Source organism: Symphalangus syndactylus, chromosome 1 (assembly GCF_028878055.3).
Source record: "Symphalangus syndactylus isolate Jambi chromosome 1, NHGRI_mSymSyn1-v2.1_pri, whole genome shotgun sequence".
Taxonomy (NCBI): domain Eukaryota; kingdom Metazoa; phylum Chordata; class Mammalia; order Primates; family Hylobatidae; genus Symphalangus; species Symphalangus syndactylus.
The window spans coordinates 108,258,204-108,282,667 of NC_072423.2; the positions used below are offsets into that span (position 1 = coordinate 108,258,204).

A 24,464-nucleotide genomic window follows, 5' to 3' on the forward strand; every position below is an offset into this window, starting at 1 on the left:
GAAGACCCTTTAGACAAAGAACTTGCACTATGAGGTTTAATTGGAAACATTAAAATGGTTAAACAACTCATAATGAATTATAAAACTTTGATAGTTACATTGTACTATCATTTATGAGGCATTTATTCTTCATTATTTACACCTGAAAGAAACTGCATATTTGTGTGTTCTGTTCCCCATCTCAGAGCAAGATTATGAAGAGAAGGTCTAAACTACTTATATAAATCAAAACCCAACTGGGCTAGAAATGAAGTATAAAGAGAACTAAATCTATACACAGCTGTGCCATAAGAGCATTAGGTGGTTTTAGCTCTTATCTGGGGTATGAAAGCAATTTAGCTCATCTCACAGGAAACAAAAGCAGGTGCTGAATCATGAAAACCTCAATTATTTTTAGCATGCCTCTTAATTTTTCTTTCCCCTGGTTTCTTGTCGTCTGTGCTTGATTCTTGAACAGGTAACCACTTGAGAGGATGCCGGCGATAGATGGGCCATGGAGGAAGTGTCAGCTGGGCCAGAAAAGAGGAAATGCATAAATTATAGCTATTAAAAGTTTAAAAAATCATTACGTATAACACCAAGTTCCCAAATGACTCCTATGCTGAGGGAACAAAAAACAAAAAAATCCATATTCCGATAAAGGCTCTGTGCCACCATCCATGCAAAATACTGTAAGATGATGGCAACAGGCTCACTGCCTACACAAATGGCTTTAAAACCTAAAAGAAAGGTGGGGGCCAGGCGTGGTGGCTCTCGCCTGTAATCCAAGCACTTTGGGAGGCCAAAGTGGGCGAATTGCTTGAGACCAGCCTGGCCAACACAGTGAAACCCTGTCTCTACTAAAAATACAAAAATTAGCTGGGTGTGGTGGTGGGCGCCTGTAGTCCCAGCTACTCGGGAGGCTGAGGCAGGAGAATCGATTAAACCCGGGAGCCAGAAGGTGCAGTGAGCCGAAATCGCCCCAGTGCACTGCAGCGTGGGCAACAGAGTGAAACTCCGTCTCAAAAAATTTAAAATAAATAAATAAATAAAAGGTGAGGGGGCAATGTGAGCACCATGAAAAACTCCTGCTGACTTTGACCTTAAGATTATTACCTAGAGTAGCTGCCAAAGGAAATAAGCTGTATCCTTTTATATAGTTCGCACCATCTGACACCACTTTTCCAATGATAGCAAAGGGAAACGCATTCTACTTTTCCAATGATAGCAAAGGGAAACGCTGTTTGGAAGGATGAGGGAAATGTTGGCTTTGGGTCTCACTACTGAGGTCTAACCAACCCGACTCACAAAACCCAAGTTGCCACTAACACCCACAAATTTCTTACCAAACATGAAAAAGCAAATCCGGCCATAACTATATAGACAGTCCACCCGAACTGTTCAGCCACGTACCCGTAGATAAATCCAACTATCTAGAGACAAATGAAGTATATTAAACACACTCAAACTGAGGGTTGGGAGGGAGGCGGGGGCGGAGATTAAATGTAAAACCAATACTTACTGCAGAAAAAAGAATAATTCCCTGAAACATCTGTTCAGCTAGCTTCTGGCCCTTGTAATCCTGGGGTGAAGCAGAGGAAAAAAAGAATTGGTTCCACCGCCGAAGAGATACAATTTCTGCCCTGACCTCACAACTTTGCCACAGGGTAACCCCAACATCAGGGTCTCCCGCTCTCCTAAGGGCCTGGGCAAGGTATTAAATTCTGGGCTTCCCGGGAGGAACTGAAACACCCTCACGGAGAATGGACAGGAGATTCTCGCGGAGTAGAAGAGAAGGGGACCCAGGAGGCAATTCGGGAAAGAGGGTGGAGGGTAACTATCCTGGCCCGGAACAGCGCAGCACCCGGTCGGTGCTCCGACATGGGCTTCGAAGTTGCCAGGCACAAGAGCAGCGTGCGGAGGTCCCCGGGCTGCGCCCTCACCATCTGCGTGGGCAGCGAGCTCAGATGCTCCAGCATGGCTGGCTGAGGAGGCGGGCAGCCGAGCGCGGGTGGCAGGCTGCGAGGCGAGGGCGACCGAGACTTAGGGACCGTGAGGGCCAAGGTCTGGCACTGCGCGTCGGCAGGCGGGCCTTATAAGCTCGGGAGAGCGATGGCGGCGGCCCCGGAAGCGGAAGTCTCCGACGGGCCGGCACAGCCCGTGTCCCCGCCCCGCGCCATCGCTAGGCGACGTGCGCTTTTGCCGCGGCGTGCTGCCCGCGAGGGCAGCTCAGGTGGTGGTGGCGGCCGCCGTGTCGAGGCATCGCGCGCCCGTGAAGGGTTCGCCGTCAGTGCTGCTGGGTGCCTGGAGCCGCGGACCCCGTCTCGAAAACTGTCCTTGACAGTGCCTGCGCGGCCCAATGGCCGCCGGGGCGCGTCGCGTCTCCATGGCGACGGCCTTTTCCCTGCGAGGACCCCGGCGGCAGGGCTGCCCCGCGGCGCCTGCTTGGCGCGACGCTCTAGCGGTTACCGCCGCGGGCTGGCTGGGCGTTGTGGGGCTGCGCGGCTGCCACGGAGCTAGAGGGCAAGTGGGCTTGGCCCAGCGTGCAGGGTACGCGGGCGGCCAGACAACAGGCTGGGCTCCGGGGCCTGCGGCGCAGGCGCTGAGCTGGCAGGGCGGGCCGGGGCGCGGGCTGCATCCTCATCTCCTGCATCGCCTGCAGTAAGGGCGGCCGCGGCGAGCCTTTGAGGAGAACGACTTGTCGGAGTCCTAACCAGGGGTATCTCTGAGCCTGGCGGGATCCCTGGAGCGTCACATCACTTTCCGATCACTTCAAAGTGTAAGGGGGGCCCTACTGACCCTTGGAATTTAGGGGGGCTACCCTAGGCGGCATCCACAAGAGAGAGAATTCCCTTGGAGAGGGGACCCCGGTGCTCGGCTGTCCCTCTCATCCGCGTAGAGAGTCCCTCATCTGGGGGCTCCCGAACTCTGCCCTCTCACATTCTGGCCGGCTTTACTGACCCTCACAGACCCAGGCTGGGCCCTCCCGATAGAGGCCAGCCAAAGGTTCACTCAGCCTCTCTTTCAAGGCTGGTGTATCTCTAAATCTTAGACCCTCCTCCGTTACCGTCAGCCAGGTGGGATGCCCACGTTTTGGAGAGAAACCGTTCTGAGGAACCCGGGCCTCTGGGTCCCAGCTGGCTCTCCGGCCCCCAGGTTATGTATTCTGGGTTAGCCACAAACAGTGGGATTCTAGGCACTCCTGGGACAGGGTGGGACTGCTGTCCTCATTCATGCAACCAGTAAATATTCACGGCACCTTGTTTGTGCCAGACAGCAGACCGAGGACACGGTTGTTACCAAGACCAGGCTGTTGCCTTGGAAGAGCCCAGAGCGTGTCAAGGGAGACAGCCACATCACGCCAGAAATACATGACAGCTGGATTAGCCCTGGGAGAGGGAGGCCCAGATGTGGGAGCTCAGGGGAGGTGCAGCTCAACGTGGAGTTTGGAGGAGGCTACCTTGACTTCTGAATGCCAAGTGGGGGCCAGCCAGATGAAAGGGTAGGAGAAAGTGTTTGTATATCCTCAGTGCCCTTTCATCCTTGCACGTGGCAGAGACCAAACAGCAAAATGCAGACACGTTTGACACTTTTCTGACCTCAGGAGTCAGGACGTGTAGAAGGCAGAAAGAGGGATGGGCAAGAGTTTATTCGTGTTTCCTTCCCATGCTCTGTATTTGTTGGTGTGTTTGAACAGACTTTCTGTTGTGTGTATAAATAGATATATCTCTGTGTGGCCTTTTTTTTTTTTTCGAGACGAAGACTCGCTCTGTTGCCCAGGCTGGAGTGCAGTGGTCCAATCGCAGCTCACTGCAACCTCCGCCTCCTGGGTTCAAGGGATTGTCCTGCCTCAGCCTCCAGGGAACCCAATCCCTGGGTTCAAGGGATTGTCCTGCCTCAGCCTCCTGAGTAGCTGGGATTACAGGCATGCGCCACCACGCCCAGCTAATTTTTGTTTTTAGTGGAGACGGGGTTTCACTGTGTTGGCCAGACTAGTCTCAAACGCCTGACCTCAAGTGATCCACCCACCTCGGCCTCCGAAAGTGCTGGGATTACAGACGTGAGCCATGGTGCCCTGATGTGTATGAGAGGAAGTTCACTGATACATTGTACTTCATATATACTGCTTTGGAAAGATGTGTGTGGGCTGGGCCTGGTGGCTCAGGCCTGTAATCCCAGCACTTTGGAAGGCTGAGGCAGGTGGATCACCTGAGGTCAGGAGTTCAAGACCAGCCTGGCCAACATGGTGAAACCCTCTCTCTATTAAAATTAGCTGGGCGTGGTGGCGCACACCTGTGGTCCCTGCTGCTCGGGAGGTTGAGGCACGAGAATTGCTTGAATCTGAGAGGCAGAGGTTGCAGTGAGCCGAGACGGTGCCACTGCACTGCAGCGTGGCTGACAGAGCCAGACTCTGTTTCAAAAAAAAAAAAAAAGGAAAGAAAGAAAGATGTGTATTTTCCCCCTAATTTGTAATCTGGCCTGTGATCCCGTTTTTAAAAAGAAATTTTTTTTAGATATGGGGTCAGGGGATGGTCATACTATGTTGCTCAGGCTGGTCTCGAACTCCTGGGCTCAGGTAGCCTCCCACCCCAGCCACCTGAATAGTTGGGATTATAGGTATCAGCCACAGTGCCTGGCTGATCCCGTTTTGTTTTTTATTTTTTATTTTTTTGAGACAGGGTGTCGCTTTGTCACCCAAGGCTGGAGTGCAGTGGCATGAATATGGCTTACTGTAGCCTTGACCTCCCTGGCTCAGGTGATCCTCCTGCCTTAGCCTCCCAAATGCTTGGGACTACAGGTGCACATCACCATGCCTGGCTAATTTTTGTATTTTTTGTAGAGATGAGCTTTCACAATGTTACCCAGGCTGGTCTTGAACTCCTGAGCTCAGTTGATCCGCCCATCCTAGCCTTGTTGTTTTCATTTTGGGATTATAGGCATGAGCCACTGTGCCCAGACCCCAATTTTTTAAACAGTTTTTCAATACATTTCTCTTCTTTACAAAGGCCTTGAGAAATTAAGTGCCTGGTAGGCACACAATTTTCCTAGCATGAAGTTAATTCAAACTTACTTTGTCCGTAGTCCCTGCTACTTGGGAGGCTGAGGCAGGAGGCTTGCTTGAGCCTAGGAGTTAGAGGCCAGCCTGGGCAACGTGGTGAGACCCTGTCTAAAAAAACAAATGAACTAACTTGCATTGCAATATGCTATGTTTGAAAGTGCTTTGTAAAATTAATAGCCTTATGTAAGTGTTGGGTACTACTATGGGTGAAGATGAAGTAAGAAAGGGTTAAAAGGTAGGTTCACGATATCTTGGTTGGTAAAATGTCTTTTTACCCAGAGCTTGTTGAAGGAATTAATTTTTTTAATAAATTTAGTTCCACCTACTATCTTGTTTCCACTGAATTGTTTTGAAAAAGTGAAGGTCAGATGAGCTGAGGAGGACCAACCAGGACAGTGTGACAATTAGACACCACCTTCTTAAGAGATGAATAGCTAGCTAACAGAGATGGTTTTTGAGAATAGCACCTTAAATGTTTTCTTGGCCGGGCACTGTGGCTCACGCCTGTAATCTCAGCACTTTGGGAGGCTGAGGTGGGCAGATCACGAGGTCAGGAGTTCGAGACCAGTCTGGCCAACATGGTGAAACCCCATCTCTACTAAAAATACAAAAATTAGCTGGGCATGGTGGCACACGCCTGTAATCCCAGCTATTGGGAAGGCTGAGGCAGGAGAATCGCTTGAATGAGGGAGGCAGAGGTTGCAGTGAGCTGAGATCGTGCCACTGCACTCCAGCCTGGACGACAGAATGAGACTCCATTTCAAAAAATAATAAACTAAAATAAGCCTTTTTTTTTTTTTTTTTTTTGCTAGTTACAATGGCTAGAAATGCACTCCATACTTTTGATATCGATTGGATTTTGTGAATTTTTGTAACTTTTTCTGTGCTGTGGGTTTGTCAAGTGAATTTGGATAATATTCTTTTCTCTGAGGACACTCATGTTAAAGGTGAATGGGATACAACTCTGAACAGGCATGTTTTTACTGATGAGGCTAAGACCTTAGGTTACTTGGTCATAGACAACCTGAATCCATGTCTACTTTAGGAATTTTAAGTAGAAACCTAAGTATGTTATGTTATGTTATGTTATGTTATGTTATGTTATGTTATTTTTTATTTTAAAGACAGAGTCTCTCTGTCGCCCAGGCTGGAGTGCAATGGCGTGATCTCGGCTCACTGCAACCTCTGTTGCCCAGGTTCAAGGGATTCTCCTGCCTCAGCCTCCTGAGCAGCTGGGATTACAGGCCCCTGCTACCGCGCCCGGCTAATTTTTTTTGCAGTTTTTAGTAGAGACGAGGTTTCACCATCTTGGCCAGGCTGGTCTTGAACTCCTGATCTCGTGATCCACCCCACTCGGCCTCCCAAAGTGCTGGGATTACAGGCATGGGACACCCTGCCTGGCTGAAACTTAATTCTTAAATGTTTCTTTTGCTTTTCATCTTGTGATGTATAATGTACAAGGCTAAGGCTATCTATTTCTCCAACTTATTTTTAAGTTTTTTATTAATGACTACCACAAAAATTTCAGATCCCAAATTGGGTTCTTGGAAACTGTTAATTCAAAATGAGTTTCTGGCAGAATACTGTATATGCCTCGTTTCTTCCTGAATTAAAAAAAAAAAAAAAAGAGGGCATTTTGATGTCCCTTCTCATGTACTTACTGGCTTTGGGGGCTTGTTTTTGTTTTGTAGGGTTAAAAACTAATATTTATATGACAGAAGAAAAAGATGTCATTCCGTAAAGGTATGCTCTTTCTACAAGTTAAGTTGTTTTTATACCTGGTCAAAGATAAAGAGGTATAACATAGGTTTTCCCTATCTATTTCAGTAAACATCATCATCTTGGTCCTGGCTGTTGCTCTCTTCTTACTGGTTTTGCACCATAACTTCCTCCGCTTGAGCAGTTTGTTAAGGAATGAGGTTACAGGTATGGGAACACTTACTAATAATGCCTTAGAATCTGTTGCAGACCTGGTATTCTCTGTCGCACATCCTAAGTTCTTCTTTTTCCAGTAGTACTATCAGTTGTTTGTTAAGGGTTTGATCTGACAGAATATTCCTTTTCACCAAATCAGAGGCCTTAGGAGAGCCTCTGAGGGCTGCCATCTGTTCATGTCAGCAGGACAGGGCTTCAGAAAGTGAGGGCAGACAAGTGTCCTTGGTGTTTCATGCTTGCTCTAGTCACTGGAGTGTCAGTCTAGTTACTTTCCTTCAGCTGTGCAGCTGCATCAGTGGGACTGTAGCAATAAAAGTTTGTCAAATGATTTTTAAAAATCACTGTGTTGTATAATATATTGCACAGTATATTGAATTAGTCATTCGTACTGTTCTCCCTTGGTATTGAGGAATGTTTGAGGCTTGAGTGTTTGTCAAAAGTCATTTTTGGATTGCCACCCACCATAGTTGACCAGAGTGAGAGACTATAATAGCTTTCCCCTGACTTTCACGGAGTGCTCTGATAGCATGTTTTATCACGTGTATATATGTATGATACATATAAAGTAGTGCATGTTCCTGGTAGGAAAGTTTATAAAAAAGAGAATAGCGGCCAGGAGCAATGGCTCACGCCTGTAATCCCAAAACTTTGGGAGGCCGAGGTGGGCATCTCACAAGGTCAAGAGATTGAGACCATCTCAGCACTTTGGGAGGCCGAGGTGGGCAGATCACGAGGTCAGGAGTTTGAGACCAGTCTGGCCAACATGGTGAAACCCCGTCTCTACTAAAAATACAAAAATTAGCTGGGCGTGGTGGTATGCGCCTGTAGTCCCAGCTACTCAGGAGGCTGAGGCAGGAGAATTGCTTGAACCCAGGAGGCGGAGGTTGCAGTGAGTCAAGATCACGCCACTGCACTCAAGCCTGGTGACAGAGTGAGTCTTCGTCTCAAAAAAAAAAAAAAGAGACAACAGTATTCAAGCTCCATGAAGGCAATTTGTGTAGTTTTATCTTCTGTGCCTATGGATGACGGCTGATACTAGCTGTTCAATAAATATTGGTTGGTTGAATGATTTCATTTACAATTTTGGCTTAGTACCTTCCAGTTTTTTCCTACACATCTTTTTTTCTGTACAGTTGAGATTGTACTATATATAAACTGTACATGACATGTTTTTCTGTATATCATAAGCATGTCACTGTGATGGTAGAAACTCTTCGTACATAATTTTAATGTCTATTAATTTGTTTCCACAGGATAACATCTTTTGGTACAACAGCTTTCAGACTTTTTGATGGCAGCCCTACAATAGGAAATACATTACATGTAGCACATGTACATACATGTGTATTTGCTTATTGGCTGTCTATCCTCAGAAAGTTAGGGATGTTTTATTCATGGCTGTAACCCCAGTGCCTAGATATTGCCTGGCACATAGTAAATACCAGAGTTCAATGAGGAATAAAAAAAAAAAAAAAAAAAAAATGAAAGCCAAGAATGTATACAGGACAGTAATTGCAGTTTCCTTATGTGATACACTATATTTTCTTTGGTATTCTAATTCAGTTTTCTTTTTTTTTTGAGACGGAGTTTTCCTATTGCTGCCCAGGCTGGAGTGCAGTGGCACAATCTCAGCTCACTGCAACCTCCACCTCCCGAGTTCAAGCGATTCTCCTGCCTCAGTCTCCCAAGTAGCTGGGATTACAGGCGTTCACCACTACACCTGGCTCATTTTGTATTTTTAGTAGAGATGGGGTTTCACCATGTTGATCAGGCTGGTCTCAGACCTCAAGTGATCCACCCGCCTCAGCCTCCCAAAGTGCTGGGATTACAGGTGTGACCCACCACACCCGGCCTCTACTTCAGTCTTCTATTGCAATCCAGAAACTTTTTGTGTATAAATTGATTGTGACTCACTCAGTTGGTTTCATGCCTACTTGTGATTTGTGACTTGAAAAACATTGATTTAGTGAGCTGCTAAGTTTTCACAATTTAAATAAAATTCTTTATTTTGATTATATTTCAGATTTTGTCCTTAGGAAACTCTTGATACAAATTGCCACAATACATTCTAACAGGTTCTGTTATTTTCCTACCAGTAGTATATCAAAGTGCTGTCAGTATATTTTAAAGATGTAGGGTCCAGCCAGCCCCACAGGGTCAGTGGGCTTCTCCCTGTGTGTGGCGACGAGAGAGTGTAGAAATAAAGACACAAGACAGAGATAAAAGACAGCTGGGCCCGGGGGACCACTACCACCAATGCGCGGAGACCAGTAGTGGCCCCGAATGTCTGGCTGCGCTGTTATTTATTGGATACAAAGCAAAAGCGGCAGGGTAAGGAGTGTGGGTCATCTCCAATGATAGGTAAGGTCACGTGGGTCACATGTCCACTGGACAGGGGGCCCTTCCCTGCCTGGCAGCTGAGGCAGAGAGAGGAGACAAAGAGAAAGACAGCTTACGCCATTATTTCTGCATATTAGAGACTATTAGTACTTTCACTAATTTTCTACTGCTATCTAGAAGGCAGAGCCAGGTGTACAGGATGGAACATGAAGGCGGACTAGGAGCGTGACCACTGAAGCACAGCATCACAGGGAGATGGTTAGGCCTCCGGATAACTGTGGGCAAGCCTGACTAATGTCAGGCCCTCCACAAGAGGTGGAGGAGCAGAGTCTTCTCTAAACTCCCCCGGGGAAAAGGAGACTCCCTTTCCAGGTCTGCTAAGTAGCGGGTGTTGTTCCTTGACGCTTTTCGCTACCGCTAGACCACGGTCCGCCTGGCAACGGGCGTCTTCCCAGACGCTGGCGTCACCGCTAGACCAAGGAGCCCTTCTGGTGGCCCTGTCTGGGCATAACAGAAGGCTCGCACTCTTGTCTTCTGGTCACACCTCACTATGTCCCCTCAGCTCCTATCTCTGTATGGCCTGGTTTTTCCTAGGTTATGATTATAGAGCAAGGATTATTATAATATTGGAATAAAGAGTAATTGCTACAAACTAATGATTAATGATATTAATATATAATCATATCTAAGATCTATATCTGGTATGACTATTCTTGTTTTATATTTTATTATACTGGAACAGCTCGTGTCCTCGGTCTCTTGCCTCAGCGCCTGGGTGGCTTGCCGCCCACAATTTTCCTACCAGTAGTATATCAAAGTGCTGTCAGTGTATTTTAAAAAATGCTTCCTCCACTTTTCCAAAAGCTTATTTACATACAGGGAAAGTTTCAGGGCTATATGCTTCAGTTTAATGGGGAAGAATGAGGTAAATCAGTACCATAATCCTTACCTTCCCTTTTTCCATGTCTTGGACTCTATATCAAAAGCCCATGAGATTGTATCACAGTGCCTTCCTTGTTTTTTCAGATTCAGGAATTGTGGGGCCTCAACCTATAGACTTTGTCCCAAATGCTCTCCGACATGCAGTAGATGGGAGACAAGAGGAGATTCCTGTGGTCATCGCTGCATCTGAAGACAGGCTTGGGGGGGCCATTGCAGCCATAAACAGCATTCAGCAGAACACTCGCTCCAATGTGATTTTCTACATTGTTACTCTCAACAATACAGCAGACCATCTCCGGTGAGCTCCGCTTACGTGATTCTGCTTCTAGAGGATGATCTAGAGCAGGCCAGCTGCCAATCCAGGAACTGTTTTTCTGTGGTTTGTATGTTGTTTTATACAATTGAAATTGTACCACTGATAAACTGTACAAATGACATATTTTTTTAGGATTGTATTATGAGCATATCCCCATAATAGGAGAAGTGATACAAGGAGCTCATGCCAGGAAGTATGTCAACTGTCACTCTGAACTGTTAACCCCACCTGACGGTGTTTTGATAATACTTTCTCAGTGAAGGCAGCAGTAAATGTTGATTTACAAGTCACAAGTTCCTTATTTCATGGACATGCTCGGAGCAGTTCTGGTCTAGAGTGGAAAGGGACTTAGCAACAATGGCAAGGTAGTGTTATGAAGCTGATCACAGATCCTGATCCAAATCCTGGCCCAGAGTGATCTGGGGAAACTTGGATAGTCCAATCCGTTTTGAAAATGAATAAGACTGGCCAGGCGCGGTGGCTCACGCTTGTAATCCCAGCACTTTGGGAGGCCGAGGCGGGCGGATCACGAGGTCAGGAGATCGAGACCATGGTGAAACCCCGTCTCTACTAAAAATACAAAAAATTAGCCGGGCGTGGTGGCGGGCGCCTGTAGTCCCAGCTACTCGGAGAGGCTGAGGCAGGAGAATGGCGTGAACCTGGGAGGCGGAGCTTGCAGTGAGCCGAGATCGCGCCACCGCACTCCAGCCTGGGTGACAGAGCGAGACTCCGTCTCAAAAAAAAAAAAAAAAGAAAATGAATAAGACTTATAAAACTTACTCCAAATTTGTTGGTCTAACAAATTAACCAGTTGTCAAATTTCTAAAACATTTTGGTCCTTGTGGCCCTCTCCATGGTTCATATTTAGTTTTTAAAGCTGTAAATTCTGAACCCATTTAAAATACAGAAACAGAAGCTGTATAAAAATAGACTACAGAAATAACACTAAGTATCCACAAAACACTGATTTGAAACTGACCTAGAAAAAATGTGCAGTACTCCTTTAGCAAACAGTTTTTTCTTACAGATAGTGCCTCAGACTTGAGTGGTGCAATTAGGGTCACCACAGTGAATTAAGAAGTCAGTCTGTAGATAAGAGATTACTGTTGGTACCGTCACTTTGACTCCTTTTCTTCCTAGTGTATTTGGAGGATTAAGAGTTGGATGGTCCAGGTGGTGATGAAATGTTCTCAATTCTATACTGTTTTTCTAGAGTAGTTTTAGTGTTAGAAGATAATTGCCATAAAATCTTAATTCAGGGAGGGACTTTGGTGAGAATTACCCTCACTTCAGACGAGGAAACCAAAGCTCAGAGATAAAAGGAGCTTGAAAACACCTATTTGGTCCATAGGGTTTCTTTTGCATTATTCCCTCATTGGTTTGGAGACATTATTTGAAACTAAAATGTAGTGTTTTATCTTCATCAGGTCCTGGCTCAATAGTGATTCCCTGAAAAGCATCAGATACAAAATTGTCAATTTTGACCCTAAACTTTTGGAAGGGAAAGTAAAGGAGGATCCTCACCAGGGGGAATCCATGAAACCTGTGAGTTCCATGCATCCTTCTTTGTACTTGGCAGTATTAGGAAATAATGGAATACCTGGGTATCTGTGGGTATAGTGCAAGTAGTTTCCTGGGGACCAAGCCTGGGTGGTTCTAAGAGTCCTTTCTTCTCCTGAATGGGTACTGAAAGCATCCTAGGAGTTTCTATGTAAATAAAGGCACAGCCAGTGCAGTATCCTATGCCAATTATTCTTTCCTTTTCCAGTTAACCTTTGCAAGGTTCTACTTGCCAATTCTGGTTCCCAGCGCAAAGAAGGCCATATACATGGATGATGATGTAATTGTGCAAGGTATCAAAAATGTCACCATGAGTGCTGTTCTCCACCCAGACTGAGTACAATTGCTAAATAATGGGCTACAGTGGGCTGTAGTGGTTGTTTTATTTATGGTTTTATAAAAGGTCACCATAGGGAGAAGTGGGAGTAACAGGGAACTCTCAAGGCAACTGAAATGTAAATCTTAACATCTTGTCTATTTCAGGTGATATTCTTGCCCTTTACAATACACCACTGAAGCCAGGACATGCAGCTGCATTTTCAGAAGACTGTGATTCAGCCTCTACTAAAGTTGTCATCCGTGGAGCAGGAAACCAGGTAAATTGCTTACCAAACACCCCTCTTGCTACAATATCGTTTAATGGGAAGAGGTTGCAAATTCAGGGATCTCTTTGCTGCAATTTACACTCCCCAATCATTTCATCCCAAAACTCAAGCCTGCTTTTCTGTAGACTTCTTCATGGACAGCCTAATTGTTCTTCTTGAACATCTGGTTTATTATGTCAACATCTAGGTTCCTATTCTAACTTGGAATTTCAAATATCTATTTTCTAATCTGAAGAAGTCATAGTTTAACAGCTCTTTACTGGCTATAACATTGTATCTATTCTGTTTGAAGCAGTAAGCACATATATCCTATTTGTGTTTTTAGTACAATTACATTGGCTATCTTGACTATAAAAAGGAAAGAATTCGTAAGCTTTCCATGAAAGCCAGCACTTGCTCATTTAATCCTGGAGTTTTTGTTGCAAACCTGACAGAATGGAAACGACAGAATATAACTAACCAACTGGAAAAATGGATGAAACTCAATGTAGAGTAAGTATGTAACTAGCCTAGCTGTGAAAAACTGTTGTATTTCAATTCCGAGAGTCTTGACTAACAGGAGTTAGTCAGTACTTTTCACTAACATTTGTTTTCTGTCCCAAGAGAGGGATTGTACAGCAGAACCCTGGCTGGTAGCATCACAACACCTCCTCTGCTTATCGTATTTTATCAACAGCACTCCACCATCGATCCTATGTGGAATGTACGCCACCTTGGTAAGTAGAATTAACCAGTGGCATAAGCTAGTAAAGAATTGCTATCTAAAGAACTATCCTCAGGGACGGGGTATATTCTTTCTTTCCCTTAAGTTTTCTGCACAATTTCACATGGCGCAATGATGTGGCTGTTTGTCTCAAATATAAGGTTCCAGTGCTGGAAAACGATATTCACTTCAGTTTGTAAAGGCTGCCAAGTTACTCCATTGGAATGGACATTTTAAGCCATGGGGAAGGACTGCTTCATATACTGATGTTTGGGAAAAATGGTATATTCCAGACCCAACAGGAAAATTCAACCTAATCCGAAGATATACCGAGATCTCAAACATAAAGTGAAACAGAATATGAACTATAAGCATTTCTCAGGAAGTCCTGGAAGATAGCATGTGTGGGAAGTAACAGTTGCTAGGCTTCGATGCCTATCGGTAGCAAGCCATGGAAAAAGATGTGTCAGCTGGGTAAAGATGACAAACTGCTCTGTCTGGCAGTCAGCTTCCCAGACAGACTATAGACTGTAAATATGTCTCCATCTGCCTTACCAAGTGTTTTCTTACTACAATGCTGAATGACTGGAAAGAACAACTGATATGGCTAGTTCAGCTAGCTGGTACAGATCATTCAAAACTACTGTTGGTTTTAATTTTGTAACCTGTGGCCTGATCTGTAAATAAAACTTACATTTTTCAATAGGTATCTTCTTTTTTTATTCCAGAAACTACTTCCACTCACAGTGAGATGAATTGTCTTTTTACAGAATTTAGGGATTCCACATTGCCTGGTTTTAATATAATATTCACAAAATTTACACAGCTCACGCACACCATAACTTAGACACATTATACAGAGAACAGTTTAGCAGTCTGCTTAGAATGTTAAAAAAAAAAAAAAAGGCCAGGCACGGTGGCTCACGCCTGTAATCCCAGCACTTGGGAGGCTGAGGCGGGCGGATCACGAGGTCAGGAGATCGAGACCATACTGGCTGACACAGTGAAACCCCGTCTCTACTAAAAATACAAAAAAAAAATTAGGCCAGGCGTGGTGGCTCACGCTTGTAATCCCAGCACTTTGGGAGGCCGAGGTGGGCAGATCACGAGGTCAGGAGATCGAGACCATGGTGAAACCCCGTCTCTACTAAAAAATACAAGAAAAAAAAAATTAGTCGGGCGTGGTGGCGGGCGCCTGTAGTCTCAGCTACTCAGAGAGGCTGAGGCAGGAGAATGGCATGAACCCTGGGGGGCGGAGCCTGCAGTGAGCGGAGATCGCGCCACTGCACTCCATCCTGGGCGACAGCGAGACCCCGTTTCAAAAAAAAAAAAAAAAAATCTCATAAAAAGCCATGGTTCTGTTACACATAATCTGTACTGAAGTCATAAGCATCATCCTCTTCAATCATTTTATCCAAGATAAAAGACCGTGTAGACTGTTCACCTATATTGCAGGAAAACAGAGAGATTTTATTTTCAAAAAGTAAAAGTGATTCTACACCATGCTGCTTCGTTAGAAGAACCCCTTTTGCCTGCCTCACCTGTAGTCTCCTCAGACAGTGCCTCCCCCGTCTCTTCTGCATCGACCATGCCTGAGCTGTCTTCCTGTGTGACAAAAATAGTGCTGGATTAGTAGCCCTTGTCTGCTCATTTAATCCAAGTAGTTACGTACCTGAAAAATTAACTCTTTGGAGGTACATATAACGGGATGTGCAAAATTAAGGCTAACGGATCACAAGCCTCAAATATTTCCTATCTTCAGTTCCTTCCCATTATATATTATAATGCTAGAAAACTCACTTCAGTTTTAAACAACTCATGGAGGACATACTTACATCAACTTCTTCATCAACGATTTCCTGGTCACTGTCTTTGTCGTCCTCCCTCTCCTCCTGCTTCCTTTCTTTCCGTTTTGGCAATTCTTCATGTATGTCCTTTTCTTCTATTATTCCATTTGTCAGACCGGAAGACTGAAAAAGGATGCTATTGGCCAAATGAGGGCCCCTGATGGCTGGGAAAGAAAGTCCATGTAAACAGGTAAGAGCTCTACTGGCCTGTCAGCTGATGAAGAGAGCAGAGACACACAATTCTCACCTCTTATGCTCTGTGCATTGTTCTTTTCCAGTTCTTCCAGATTGAAGCCCCTTTTCATGTCTACCACAATACTCTCATTAAAATATGGAGGAGTCGTCCAAGATGTAGGGGGATGGCAATAGTAAGCTAATGAGGCACTGATATTAAAAATAAGATGTGTCAAAAGGAGGTTTATTCTGGTGGTCACCAAAATGCCAACAGAAAAGAAAGCTTACCCTGTCCACTCAGACCACAGCAGTTTGGCAGCACCTTCAACATTTGGGATTCCACCTTTTTGGTGCATACCTCTTCTCTGAGCAAGCATAGTAAAAAATTCCAGAGAATTCCTGTAGCCTGGGACAGTATATTTCAGTACTACCTTAAAAAACAAACAAACAAACAAAGGAGCTGTCCTTCATCTGACATGCCAGTACTTTAAAACACTTCCAAAATTTTTCTACTCAAAATGCTTATGATGAAAGAAGATGGCTCCAAGGAGTTCATGAGAAGGGGTCCTTTTACCTGTCGAGCATCAGCCTGGGAAAGGATGGCACTGGCAGCCTCCATCGGTTTTACTACTTCAATACTTGCTGGACTTCGCAGAGCAAGCGCAGAGGAGGAATTAAGTGGAGATACGATGAAGCTCGGACTATCTATGATTGTGATCTGTTTGTCCAAGGGGACAACTTGCATGCTCCTGAAAGAAGACCAATGGAATTGATGAGGGCATTGGTCTATTTGGAGGGTAAGAGACAGAACATGAAGCTCAGGGTTGGATTGAACAGACTCAGCACAGTCAGTCAGATCCAGTTTATCATCATTTGCTTCACATTTATCTGTAAAAGCATACCCGACTGTTCTAAAGAGAAACACTACATGTTATAGCTTATATATTTACATCAACCAAAACACATGCTATTTCCTTTGCTATAAATATGCCGCCTTCTGGCTGGGCGTGGTGGCTCACGCCTGTAATCCCAGCACTTTGGGAGGCCGAGGTGGGTGGATCACCTGAGGTCAGGAGTTCGAGACCAGCCTGGCCAACATGGTGAAAGCCCTGTCTCTACTAAAAATACAAAAATTAGCCGGGTGCCTTGGATCCCAGGTACTCAGGAGGCTGAGGTTGCAGTGAGCCAAGATAGCACCACTGTACTCCAGCCTGGGAGACAGTGAGACTCCATCTCAAAAAAAAAAAAAAAAGATCTAAAAGTTGGCCAGGCACAGTGGCTCATGCCACCCAACACAAGTGTAATCCCAACACTTTGTGAGGCCTAGGCGGGTGGATGACTTAAGGCCAGGAGTTTGAGACTAGCCTGGCCAACATAGTGAAACCCCATCTCTACTAAAAATACAAAAACTAGCCAGGTGTGGTGGCAGACTTCTATCTGGCAAATTTCTATTAATTTCTCAAGGCCAGGTTTAAACATCACTTCCTCTGAGGGAGCTTTCCTCTCTCAATCTATTTGCTGAACTTGTCTTTCAAACTAAATTGTGGGCAGCTGTCCCACTCCATTCAGTTGTAGCACTGGCTTAAATCTCTTCTTTCACCAAAAGCTTTAAAAAAATAAAAATAGGCCGGGTGCGGTGGCTTGGCCTGTAATCCCAGCACTTTGGGAGGCCGAGGCAGGCAAATCAGCTGAAGTGAGGAGTTTGAGACCAGCCTAACCAACATGGAGAAACCTGTCTCTACTAAAAATACAAAATTAGCCAGGCATAGGGGCACATTCCTATAATCCCAGCTACTTGGGAGGCTGAGGCAGGAGAATCGCTTGAACCTGAGAGGTGGAGGTTGCAGTGAGCTGAGATTGTGCCACTGCACTCCAGCCTGGGAACAAGAGTGAAACTGTCTCCAAAAAAAAAAAAAAAAAAAATCACCTTCCTTGAGATAACCAAAATAAAATAGTGTGTCACTATATTATTATAATTATGGACACCTCCATTTACCTTGTAAGCCCCATGGATACACCAACATTACACATCTGTTCTTGTTTTAAGCTATTGATAATGCTGCTTTTCCCCACATTTGGGAAACCTACAAATAAATGGGAAATCCAGATATAAAAAGCATTATATGTTGGCACTTATGAAATTTTCACTGCCTAATTTTTCATTTCCGATGTTTAGGGCAAGATCAGAGTTGGATCTCAGTGTCTTCACTTCAATACTAAGACCAATTTTGGTTTCTTCATTTCTTGCACAAGTAATGCAAAGGCAGGAAAATACTATAAATTCAAACAAACCAAGAACTTTTAGAAACTAGCTTCCTACAGTAATCAGTCCCAACAAAAAACCTGAATCTGGCAGCAGTTGTAAGTTTTTTTCTTTAAATTGTGTGTGGTTATATGCTTTCAGTAAGGTATAGGCAAGAAGCTAGTATTTGAGTGAGCCTCTTACTTGACAACAACTCCATATACTGCTGCTTGGGCACTTGGAGAGCTGGCTAAACTTAACTATTTCAACACTTAAAACGTAAAAAGTAATGAACTGAAACTCACCAATTACTCCAACCCGAATGGCTTTGCCGCAAGTTTCCTGAAAACCTCCAAGAAGTTTCCAAAGGCCCTCTTTCCCAAAGCAGACTTCACTTCTGAATGGAGCAGCATTCTTCTTTGCCTTCACACGCTAAAATTCCAAACAGTTGAATTATTCTGGCAACTTACCTGATAAATTATTTCAACAAACCCCAAGCAATCAGGCTCCAGCGCCCAGCTCTTAAGATAACTACATTGCCTGTCAGATGATCTCTGGCTGAAATCAGAGTTGGATCTTGTAATTTTTCATTTACTTAAATCAAGATTTTGCACACTCATCATATTTCAACCAAAATCTGAAAGAATCACATTTCTTACCGCTAATAAAGGATACCTTGGTTATCTTCCCTTTATCCTTTGGTTTTGTTGAGGCTCTGAACACCACTGTTGGCAATTCTTTCTTCAAACAATTTAGCCAGCTCTCCAAATTCTCCTTTGGTACCAGATCTGATAGGAATTAGAAATAAGACATTTGCGCCTGTAAGACATTTGCGGCCAGGCGCGGTGGCTCATGCCTGTAATCCCAGCACTTTGGGAGGCCGAGATGGGCAGATCACGAGTTCAAGAGATCGAGATCATCCTGGCTAACACGGTAAAACCCCGTCTATACTAAAAATACAAAAAAATTAGCTGGGCGTGGTGGTGGGCACCTGTAGTCCCAGCTACTCGGGAGGCTGAGGCAGGAGAATGGCGTGAACCCTGGAGGCGGAGCTTGCAGTGAGCTGAGATCGTGCCACTGCACTCCAGCCTGGGTGATAGAGCAAGACTCCATCTCAAAAAGAAAGAAAGAAAGAAGACATTTGCTCCAATTTGGCTATTTTGTTGAGATGCATTTGCAAAATCTGGCAACTATAGATTTTACTCTGGTTTACATTTTCCCAGTCTTTTCAAAAGGATTTAACTAGAAAATCAGGGCAGGGTAAGCTCCCCTACCATGCTGCCCGTATCTTAACAAAGCTCAGCATCTGCACTTCTCTATTTCAATTCCTCTTGTATTTGCTCACTCGAAAACTTCAGGACAGACTCAACGTCTGGATTACAACCCTACTAACCCTAGAGCTATGTTTCCAGAATTTACCTTTAGCTAGCAGCCAATTGTTTCTTTTATTCATTCATTTTTTTTTTTTTTTTTGAGACGAAGTGTTGTTCTGTTGCCCAGGCTGGAGTGCAGTGGCATGGTATCAGCTCACTGCAATCTCCGCCTCCTGGGTTCAAGCAATTCTCCTGCGTCAGCCTCCCGAGTAGCTGGGACTACAAGTGCCCACCACCATGCCCGGTTAATATTTGTATTTTAGTATAGATGGGGTTTCGCCGTGTTAGCCAGGCTTTTCTCGAACTCCTGGCCTCAAGTGATGTGCCCACTTTAGCCTCCCAAGCAGCCAATTGTTTCTCAACCCCAACAATAATTTTAGATTTCATTCCCATTTTCTGCTTTGTAATTCTCTGTTCTGGGTTTTCTTGTTCCTGCTGCTCAAACTCAGATGCATAATTATGCATTTCATTTAAATATTTTGTCACATACATTCCAATTTATTTCACTCTTGAACTAATACCCGACATTGTGTAGGTGTGGGGAATTTGTCACACTGTCATCACTTCCTAGATGAAATATACTACACAATAAGCTGGGTATAGCAGCTTACACTCTTTATTTAAAAGACGGTAAATACTGAATGGCAAAAGAATAGTAGAAACCAGTTGAGTCAGTTGTAAAAGTCACCTCCTCCCCACTGCCTAGCACTGTCTCTGGCAAAGTGCACGTACTCTGGCTTTGCTGAGATCAGAGTTGGATCTAATCAGTCTTCAGTGACTATCAGACTGTATCCTCATACCTCACCAATGTACACGGAAGACAAAGGGTACCCTCTTTACTCACCTGATTTATTTAATATAAGTACCAGCTTTTTCTGTCCACTCTGGACAATGGCCTCTTCTACCTGAGGACATCTGCAACCAAGAGGATCTCTGGCATCCAACACCTCTAGGACAACATCGGAGGCTTCAATCACCTATCAAGGAAAAAATGACCAGAACTACGTTATCAAGGAGAAAATGATCAGAACTACATCCCTTGTTCTGGTAATACCTTCCACAAGAGAGTACTGGCATTATCCATTTAGCAATAGGGTGAGCTCAGAGTTGGATCTCATGTCTTCACTTTGGTATGAAGAATGTTGACCCCCATCATTTCTCACACAGGAAAGTAAAACATAGGCTTGCTCAGCAGTCTCTGATCAAGATGGATTTCAAAAATGAAAATATCCCCGTCTGAATCCTCCCATAGTGAATGACGTAGTTTGATAGGTCCTTTTGGCCTTGCCAAAAGATGCTGAGGGGCAGTCAGGTTCTATCCATGGGGGAGTGAGCTTGGGAAAACGGATGTTGGGGATGGGAGTGCTGGAGAGCAACTACACCAAGTTGTCCTCCTTCACTTAGGTTTCAACAGAGTACTTTAGAGACCCTTAGCGTGACATTGCTTACTCCAATGTACTTTTCTCAATCTCAACTTTTTTTTAATGTTGTAAATCATGCTTACAGGCAGAACCAGTTTTGTGCAAATATTTAAAACCAAAGAAACTATTTCTGTCAGGTAAACATAGCAGGAAAGGCATTAAACAGCATAAGCTAGAGTTGAGTCATGAAATGATTTGTTGGTGAAAGGTGGGAGGAGGGAGAGGATCAGGAAAGATAACTAATGCGTACTAGGCTTAATACCTGGGTGATGAAATAATCTGTACAACAAACCCCCCTGACACAAGTTTACCCATATAACAAACCTGCACATGCACCCTTGATCTTAAAAGGTTAAAAAAACCTGACTTGAGTCTTTTAAACCTCATTACCACTGTCAGACACTGACCTAGGCTAAGATACCTTTTTAAGTTCTTGGCAGTACAGCTTCTTTGAATTCTGTTTGCCCGACTTGGCTTTGTTCTCAGTTTTGCAAAGCCCAAACTCCTAGAGAATAAAGGGGGAAAGAACACAAAATTAGAAGTAGAGCAGTTGTAACCTCTAACTCCATTTTCCACAGCTGAGTAGCAGCACTTGCAGTTGTTAAATAGGTAAGATGGAGTCTGAACTCAGTTGTCTTCCTCCCAAGAAGCTCAGCAGCCTGTGGATGTGCTTTTGTTTCTGCATCAGAACTCATCTCTCAGCCAGGCACAACAGCCCACACCTGTAATACCAGAAACTTCGGGAGGCTGAGGTGGGTGGATCACTTGAGCCCAAGAGTTTGAGACCAGCCTTGGCAATATAGTGAAAGCCCATGTCTACTAAAAAAATTAGCCAGGCGTGATAGTGTGCTTCTGTAGTCCCAGCTACTTGGAGACTGAGGTGGTAAGACTGCTTGAGCCTGGGTGGTCCAGGTTGCAATGAGCTGTGATTGTGCCACTGCACTTAAGCCCAAGCAACAAAACCAAAATCAAAACCCCTAATCTCTCATTCATAAACAGACCTAATCATACCTTTTCCATAGGTTCCACATTTGATGGCTTAATATCAGGATTAGTTTCAAGTTTTCTTTTCTTTTCTAGTTCCTTCTGCCTGTCAAGTTTCTGCTGCTGTTTTAGTTCTTCAAGCTGTGTCAGAGCCATAAGGGAAATAGGTGAACCAGTGACTAGTGTTGTTACCTTACTCTGAAAAATATCACACATAACACACTACACCACTCATTGAAAATTCTGGCTAACATAACTTACCCTCTGTTTCCTTAGCTCAGCTTCCCTAAGAAGAGCCTCCTTAAAGGGAGCACTGTTTGGAACTCCTGGGTCTTTCCTAGGCTTCTTGTGACCCCGCTTTTTAGCCTCCTTCCTTAATTTTCGATGATGTTCTCGAACCTATTAAAATAAAGAGATTTTGTCTGCTTACAAAAATATCTTCATACTTAAGCAGAATTCAAGTGAGAAACCAGTCTGGCTGCAATTTAGTTATGCCTATAAAATGTCCTAGGAAAATGGAGCTTTAATTGGAATCTTACAAAGTAATGCATGTGTAAGTATAAAACAGCAAGAAATTGTAACTAGAAGGCTCTCTATGCAGAGATTAAAATGCTGAACAAATTTAGAGCCTTATCACCAAATCACTGCACTTTCTCACAGCTGCACTCGTGATGCCTAAGAGCTTGTGCCCATGGTCAGTCTATCCAATGCCATTTCCCGAAACCAAATCACATTAACCCAGACTTTCCTGCAAAGGAACAGGGCAAAATCAGTTTAGCAATGTGTTTGGTATAGCTCTCTCAAGCACTTACCTTTTTTTGGATTTTATACCGCTTATGGCAGGTCATGCGTTTACTTGCTTTCTTTAACTCTACAAAGAAACACATCACAAATCTGTTAACCCAAATGATGAGTTCTAGGTTAACACACTATAGAGTTATATCCTTTTCTTGTGTTATTGGCCACCAAACCTAACGTTAAGTCTAATGCGAAATGCCTAATGCAAACATACGTGCTACTTTCAAATCCCAGAGAACTAGATTCAGTAGATCCAGAATGGAGTCCAAATTCCCTGCACCTACTCTTACAATATTAGAATGGGATTATACACAGCAGCGTATGAGACCCAAAACGACAGCCACTTCGTGTCAAACAGCACGAATCATAAGGCAGGAGAGGAACACTATGTCTGGGAGGCGATTCTCAGCTCTCACCTGGGCCAGTCTGCACGTGGCCACGGAAAGGAAAATACTGGGCCTGAAACCTGGTTCAGACGCTGCTTCCTTACGAAAGTCTTCCCCACCCTCTGCCCGACTTCGTTCCGCAGAATGAGCCCGCGCGGTTAACATGATCGCCGCAGGGACTTCCAACTGTCGCTTCTACCAGGAAACAGAGCCAAGGCCTACGCGTAGGCTCCCACCCCCATACCAGCATAGACAAAGCCGTAGCCGTAGAAGAGCGTCGTGGTGGCTGCAGCAACTTCCAGACGTGGGTCCCTCCACACCCGCCTCCCGACCCCACTTACTAGGCCTTTTCATATTGGCTGTAGAAGGCAGCACGAGCACGACAACCTGCCTCCGCTGGTGCCACGTGTGAACTGAAGCCACTGACTAGCGTCATGCACTTACGCTGCCGCCGTAAAGTGCGTCACCGCCCCTCTGCGTGCGCGCGCACGCAGTGTCGCGCGGAGCAGGGATCGCTTGGCGGCCGCGGGACTGGTTTTGCGGCGGCACCGGGAGGGGTAAGGGAGGTGAGGGTGGCGGGTGCCGGAGCGACGGCAGCGGCCGCGTCCGGAGGAGCAATAGCAGCAGCCGTGGCGGCCACGGGGCGGGGCGCGGCGGTCGGTGACCGCGGCCGGGGCTGCAGGCGGCGGAGCGGCTGGGTAAGGCCGGGCCCAGGGCGGGTGGGGCCGCTCCCCCTCGGCCAGCTGCCGGGCCTTTGTGTGGGCCCGGGCGGGCGGGAGCCGCGGCGGAAGCCCCGCCCCGGCCGTGGGGACGCGCCGGTCGGGCCGGGCGCGCGAGGCTGGGCGGGGCGCGGCGGCGGGCCTCCGGATGGGCCCAGTAGCCTTGTCGCACCTGCCGGCAGGGACAAAGGCGCACTACGGGTCGGAAACTCCCCGCGCTCCTCTTTCCCGCTCGTCGCGGGGCAGCTTCAAAGCTGTCAACGTTTCCCTCAGTCCCCAATACCAGTGACAGGTCGGGAAAGTCCTTCATTTCCTCCGTTGCTCAGGGCCTCTTTTTTTTGTTGTTGTTTCTTGACGGTTCGACACAAACTCTTAGTGATTTTCTTTCCGTATTTTTTCCGGGTATTTTAATCAATGGGACTTGTATTTATAGTAGAGGCCAGATATTTCAGCTTCTCATCTCAACACCACAAAGAATCCGGGATTTTGGAAACTGTATATTTCTTGGTTTGGGGAAGCACGGTTTTGTTATTATAATAAGTTTTAATTTAAAGGGGAAGAAAGAGTTGCAAAAACATAGAAAAAGTCCTGAAAAATAAGTACACGGTATAGTGGATATAGAAATTCTTACAATAATTATAGAAGCGTATGTTGGGGTAAAATGTTTTAATTAACTTACTTTCCAACACATTAGGATTCTTGACAAATAATTTTAGGTATTATTTTTTTCTCCATTTGGCTATGTGCTTTTCCCCAAAAAGTGCAAATTGGACTCATGCACATAAAAGAGTAGCATAATTTTTGCTTTATTACTTACAGGTCGCCCATATTTGATTTTGAGCTCCAAAATGGAAGATTGGAAAATATGTTTTGAAGAGGTGTTTCAAATTAAAACAATAAAGAGTTTATGTGTGGATGAATGGAAGGGCCTTGACCGCTTTCTTTGGCTTTGGGAATGTACAAAATACCTCAAATGTTAATATCCTACCAAAATTCCCAAGATAAGTAAATTGTGGTATATCTATATGATAGATTACTATCAAGTCATCAAACATCATGGGGAAGAATGTTGACTTGGAAG

At 45.0% G+C, this 24,464-nt stretch overlaps 4 protein-coding genes and 4 non-coding genes across 64 annotated transcripts in view; 2 read left to right on the forward strand and 6 right to left on the reverse strand.

Moving 5' to 3' along the window:
- Positions 1-22: 22 nt before the first annotated feature.
- SPCS1 (signal peptidase complex subunit 1) lies at positions 23-2,159 on the reverse strand. The gene is given in 4 exon segments (XM_055274565.2): positions 23-509; positions 1,326-1,412; positions 1,502-1,561; positions 1,923-2,159. Coding segments are annotated over 4 exon segments (510 nt in total). The 3' UTR covers positions 23-383.
- On the forward strand, positions 2,140-14,142 carry GLT8D1 (glycosyltransferase 8 domain containing 1). 6 transcript variants are annotated; one of them, XM_055274467.2, is made up of 11 exons: positions 2,161-2,758; positions 3,253-3,481; positions 6,730-6,781; positions 6,866-6,964; positions 10,340-10,553; positions 11,999-12,116; positions 12,340-12,424; positions 12,615-12,727; positions 13,062-13,228; positions 13,340-13,452; positions 13,601-14,142. In XM_055274467.2, the coding sequence occupies exons 3-11, from the start codon at positions 6,766-6,768 to the stop codon at positions 13,789-13,791; spliced, it is 1,116 nt and encodes a 371-aa protein (XP_055130442.1). In that variant the 5' UTR covers positions 2,161-2,758; positions 3,253-3,481; positions 6,730-6,765; the 3' UTR covers positions 13,792-14,142. The 6 variants fall into 6 exon arrangements, with proteins under 6 accessions (XP_063502119.1, XP_055130442.1, XP_055130470.1 ...); XM_055274475.2 differs by having other exon boundaries at positions 2,408-2,758; positions 3,257-3,481; XM_063646079.1 differs by having other exon boundaries at positions 2,428-2,758; positions 13,546-14,142.
- On the reverse strand, positions 14,135-23,232 carry GNL3 (G protein nucleolar 3). Of its 3 annotated transcripts, none has more exons than XM_055274420.2 (15): positions 23,006-23,232; positions 22,293-22,351; positions 21,742-21,879; positions 21,508-21,621; positions 20,918-21,001; positions 19,920-20,052; positions 18,378-18,490; positions 18,008-18,134; positions 17,457-17,544; positions 16,035-16,209; positions 15,749-15,891; positions 15,534-15,670; positions 15,275-15,450; positions 14,981-15,044; positions 14,135-14,883 (listed from the first exon to the last, which is right to left on the reverse strand). In XM_055274420.2, the coding sequence occupies exons 1-15, from the start codon at positions 23,016-23,018 to the stop codon at positions 14,801-14,803; spliced, it is 1,647 nt and encodes a 548-aa protein (XP_055130395.1). In that variant the 5' UTR covers positions 23,019-23,232; the 3' UTR covers positions 14,135-14,800. The 3 variants fall into 3 exon arrangements, with proteins under 3 accessions (XP_055130395.1, XP_055130385.1, XP_063502116.1); XM_055274410.2 differs by having other exon boundaries at positions 14,981-15,040; positions 15,271-15,450; XM_063646046.1 differs by lacking the exon at positions 23,006-23,232 and adding an exon at positions 22,695-22,955.
- LOC129461628 (small nucleolar RNA SNORD69) lies at positions 16,269-16,345 on the reverse strand. Its single transcript, XR_008650628.1, has one exon. It is a non-coding gene; the product is annotated as a small nucleolar RNA SNORD69 (small nucleolar RNA).
- LOC129461626 (small nucleolar RNA SNORD19) lies at positions 17,631-17,706 on the reverse strand. The gene has a single exon (XR_008650625.1). It is a non-coding gene; the product is annotated as a small nucleolar RNA SNORD19 (small nucleolar RNA).
- LOC129461649 (small nucleolar RNA SNORD19B) lies at positions 18,255-18,338 on the reverse strand. The gene has a single exon (XR_008650637.1). It is a non-coding gene; the product is annotated as a small nucleolar RNA SNORD19B (small nucleolar RNA).
- On the reverse strand, positions 19,811-19,878 carry LOC129461622 (small nucleolar RNA SNORD19). Its single transcript, XR_008650623.1, has one exon. It is a non-coding gene; the product is annotated as a small nucleolar RNA SNORD19 (small nucleolar RNA).
- The window catches only part of PBRM1 (polybromo 1), a 142,681-nt gene continuing 141,365 nt past the window's right edge, over positions 23,149-24,464 (forward strand). For 18 of the 50 annotated variants that reach the window (XM_063645851.1, XM_063645863.1, XM_063645856.1 and 15 more), the window contains exons 1-2: positions 23,285-23,362; positions 24,203-24,261. The gene's annotated coding sequence lies outside the window, so the exon portion shown is untranslated. Of the gene's footprint in view, positions 23,363-23,504; positions 23,676-24,202; positions 24,262-24,464 lie in introns of those variants that run through there. The other 32 variants (XM_055273903.2, XM_055273901.2, XM_055274065.2 and 29 more) reach the window with 10 other exon arrangements.

Bases quoted from the DNA above. Each gene is read 5' to 3' on its own strand.
- GLT8D1 (XM_063646049.1), top strand. The intron at 10,554-11,998 runs GTGAGCTCCGCT...TATCTTCATCAG, and splicing joins AATACAGCAGACCATCTCCG to GTCCTGGCTCAATAGTGATT. The intron at 12,728-13,061 runs GTAAATTGCTTA...TTGTGTTTTTAG, and splicing joins TCCGTGGAGCAGGAAACCAG to TACAATTACATTGGCTATCT.
- GNL3 (XM_055274420.2), bottom strand. The intron at 20,053-20,917 runs GTATCTTAGCCT...TTTCCTTGATAG, and splicing joins ACTGCCAAGAACTTAAAAAG to GTGATTGAAGCCTCCGATGT. The intron at 15,451-15,533 runs GTGAGAATTGTG...TTTCTTTCCCAG, and splicing joins CAATGCACAGAGCATAAGAG to CCATCAGGGGCCCTCATTTG.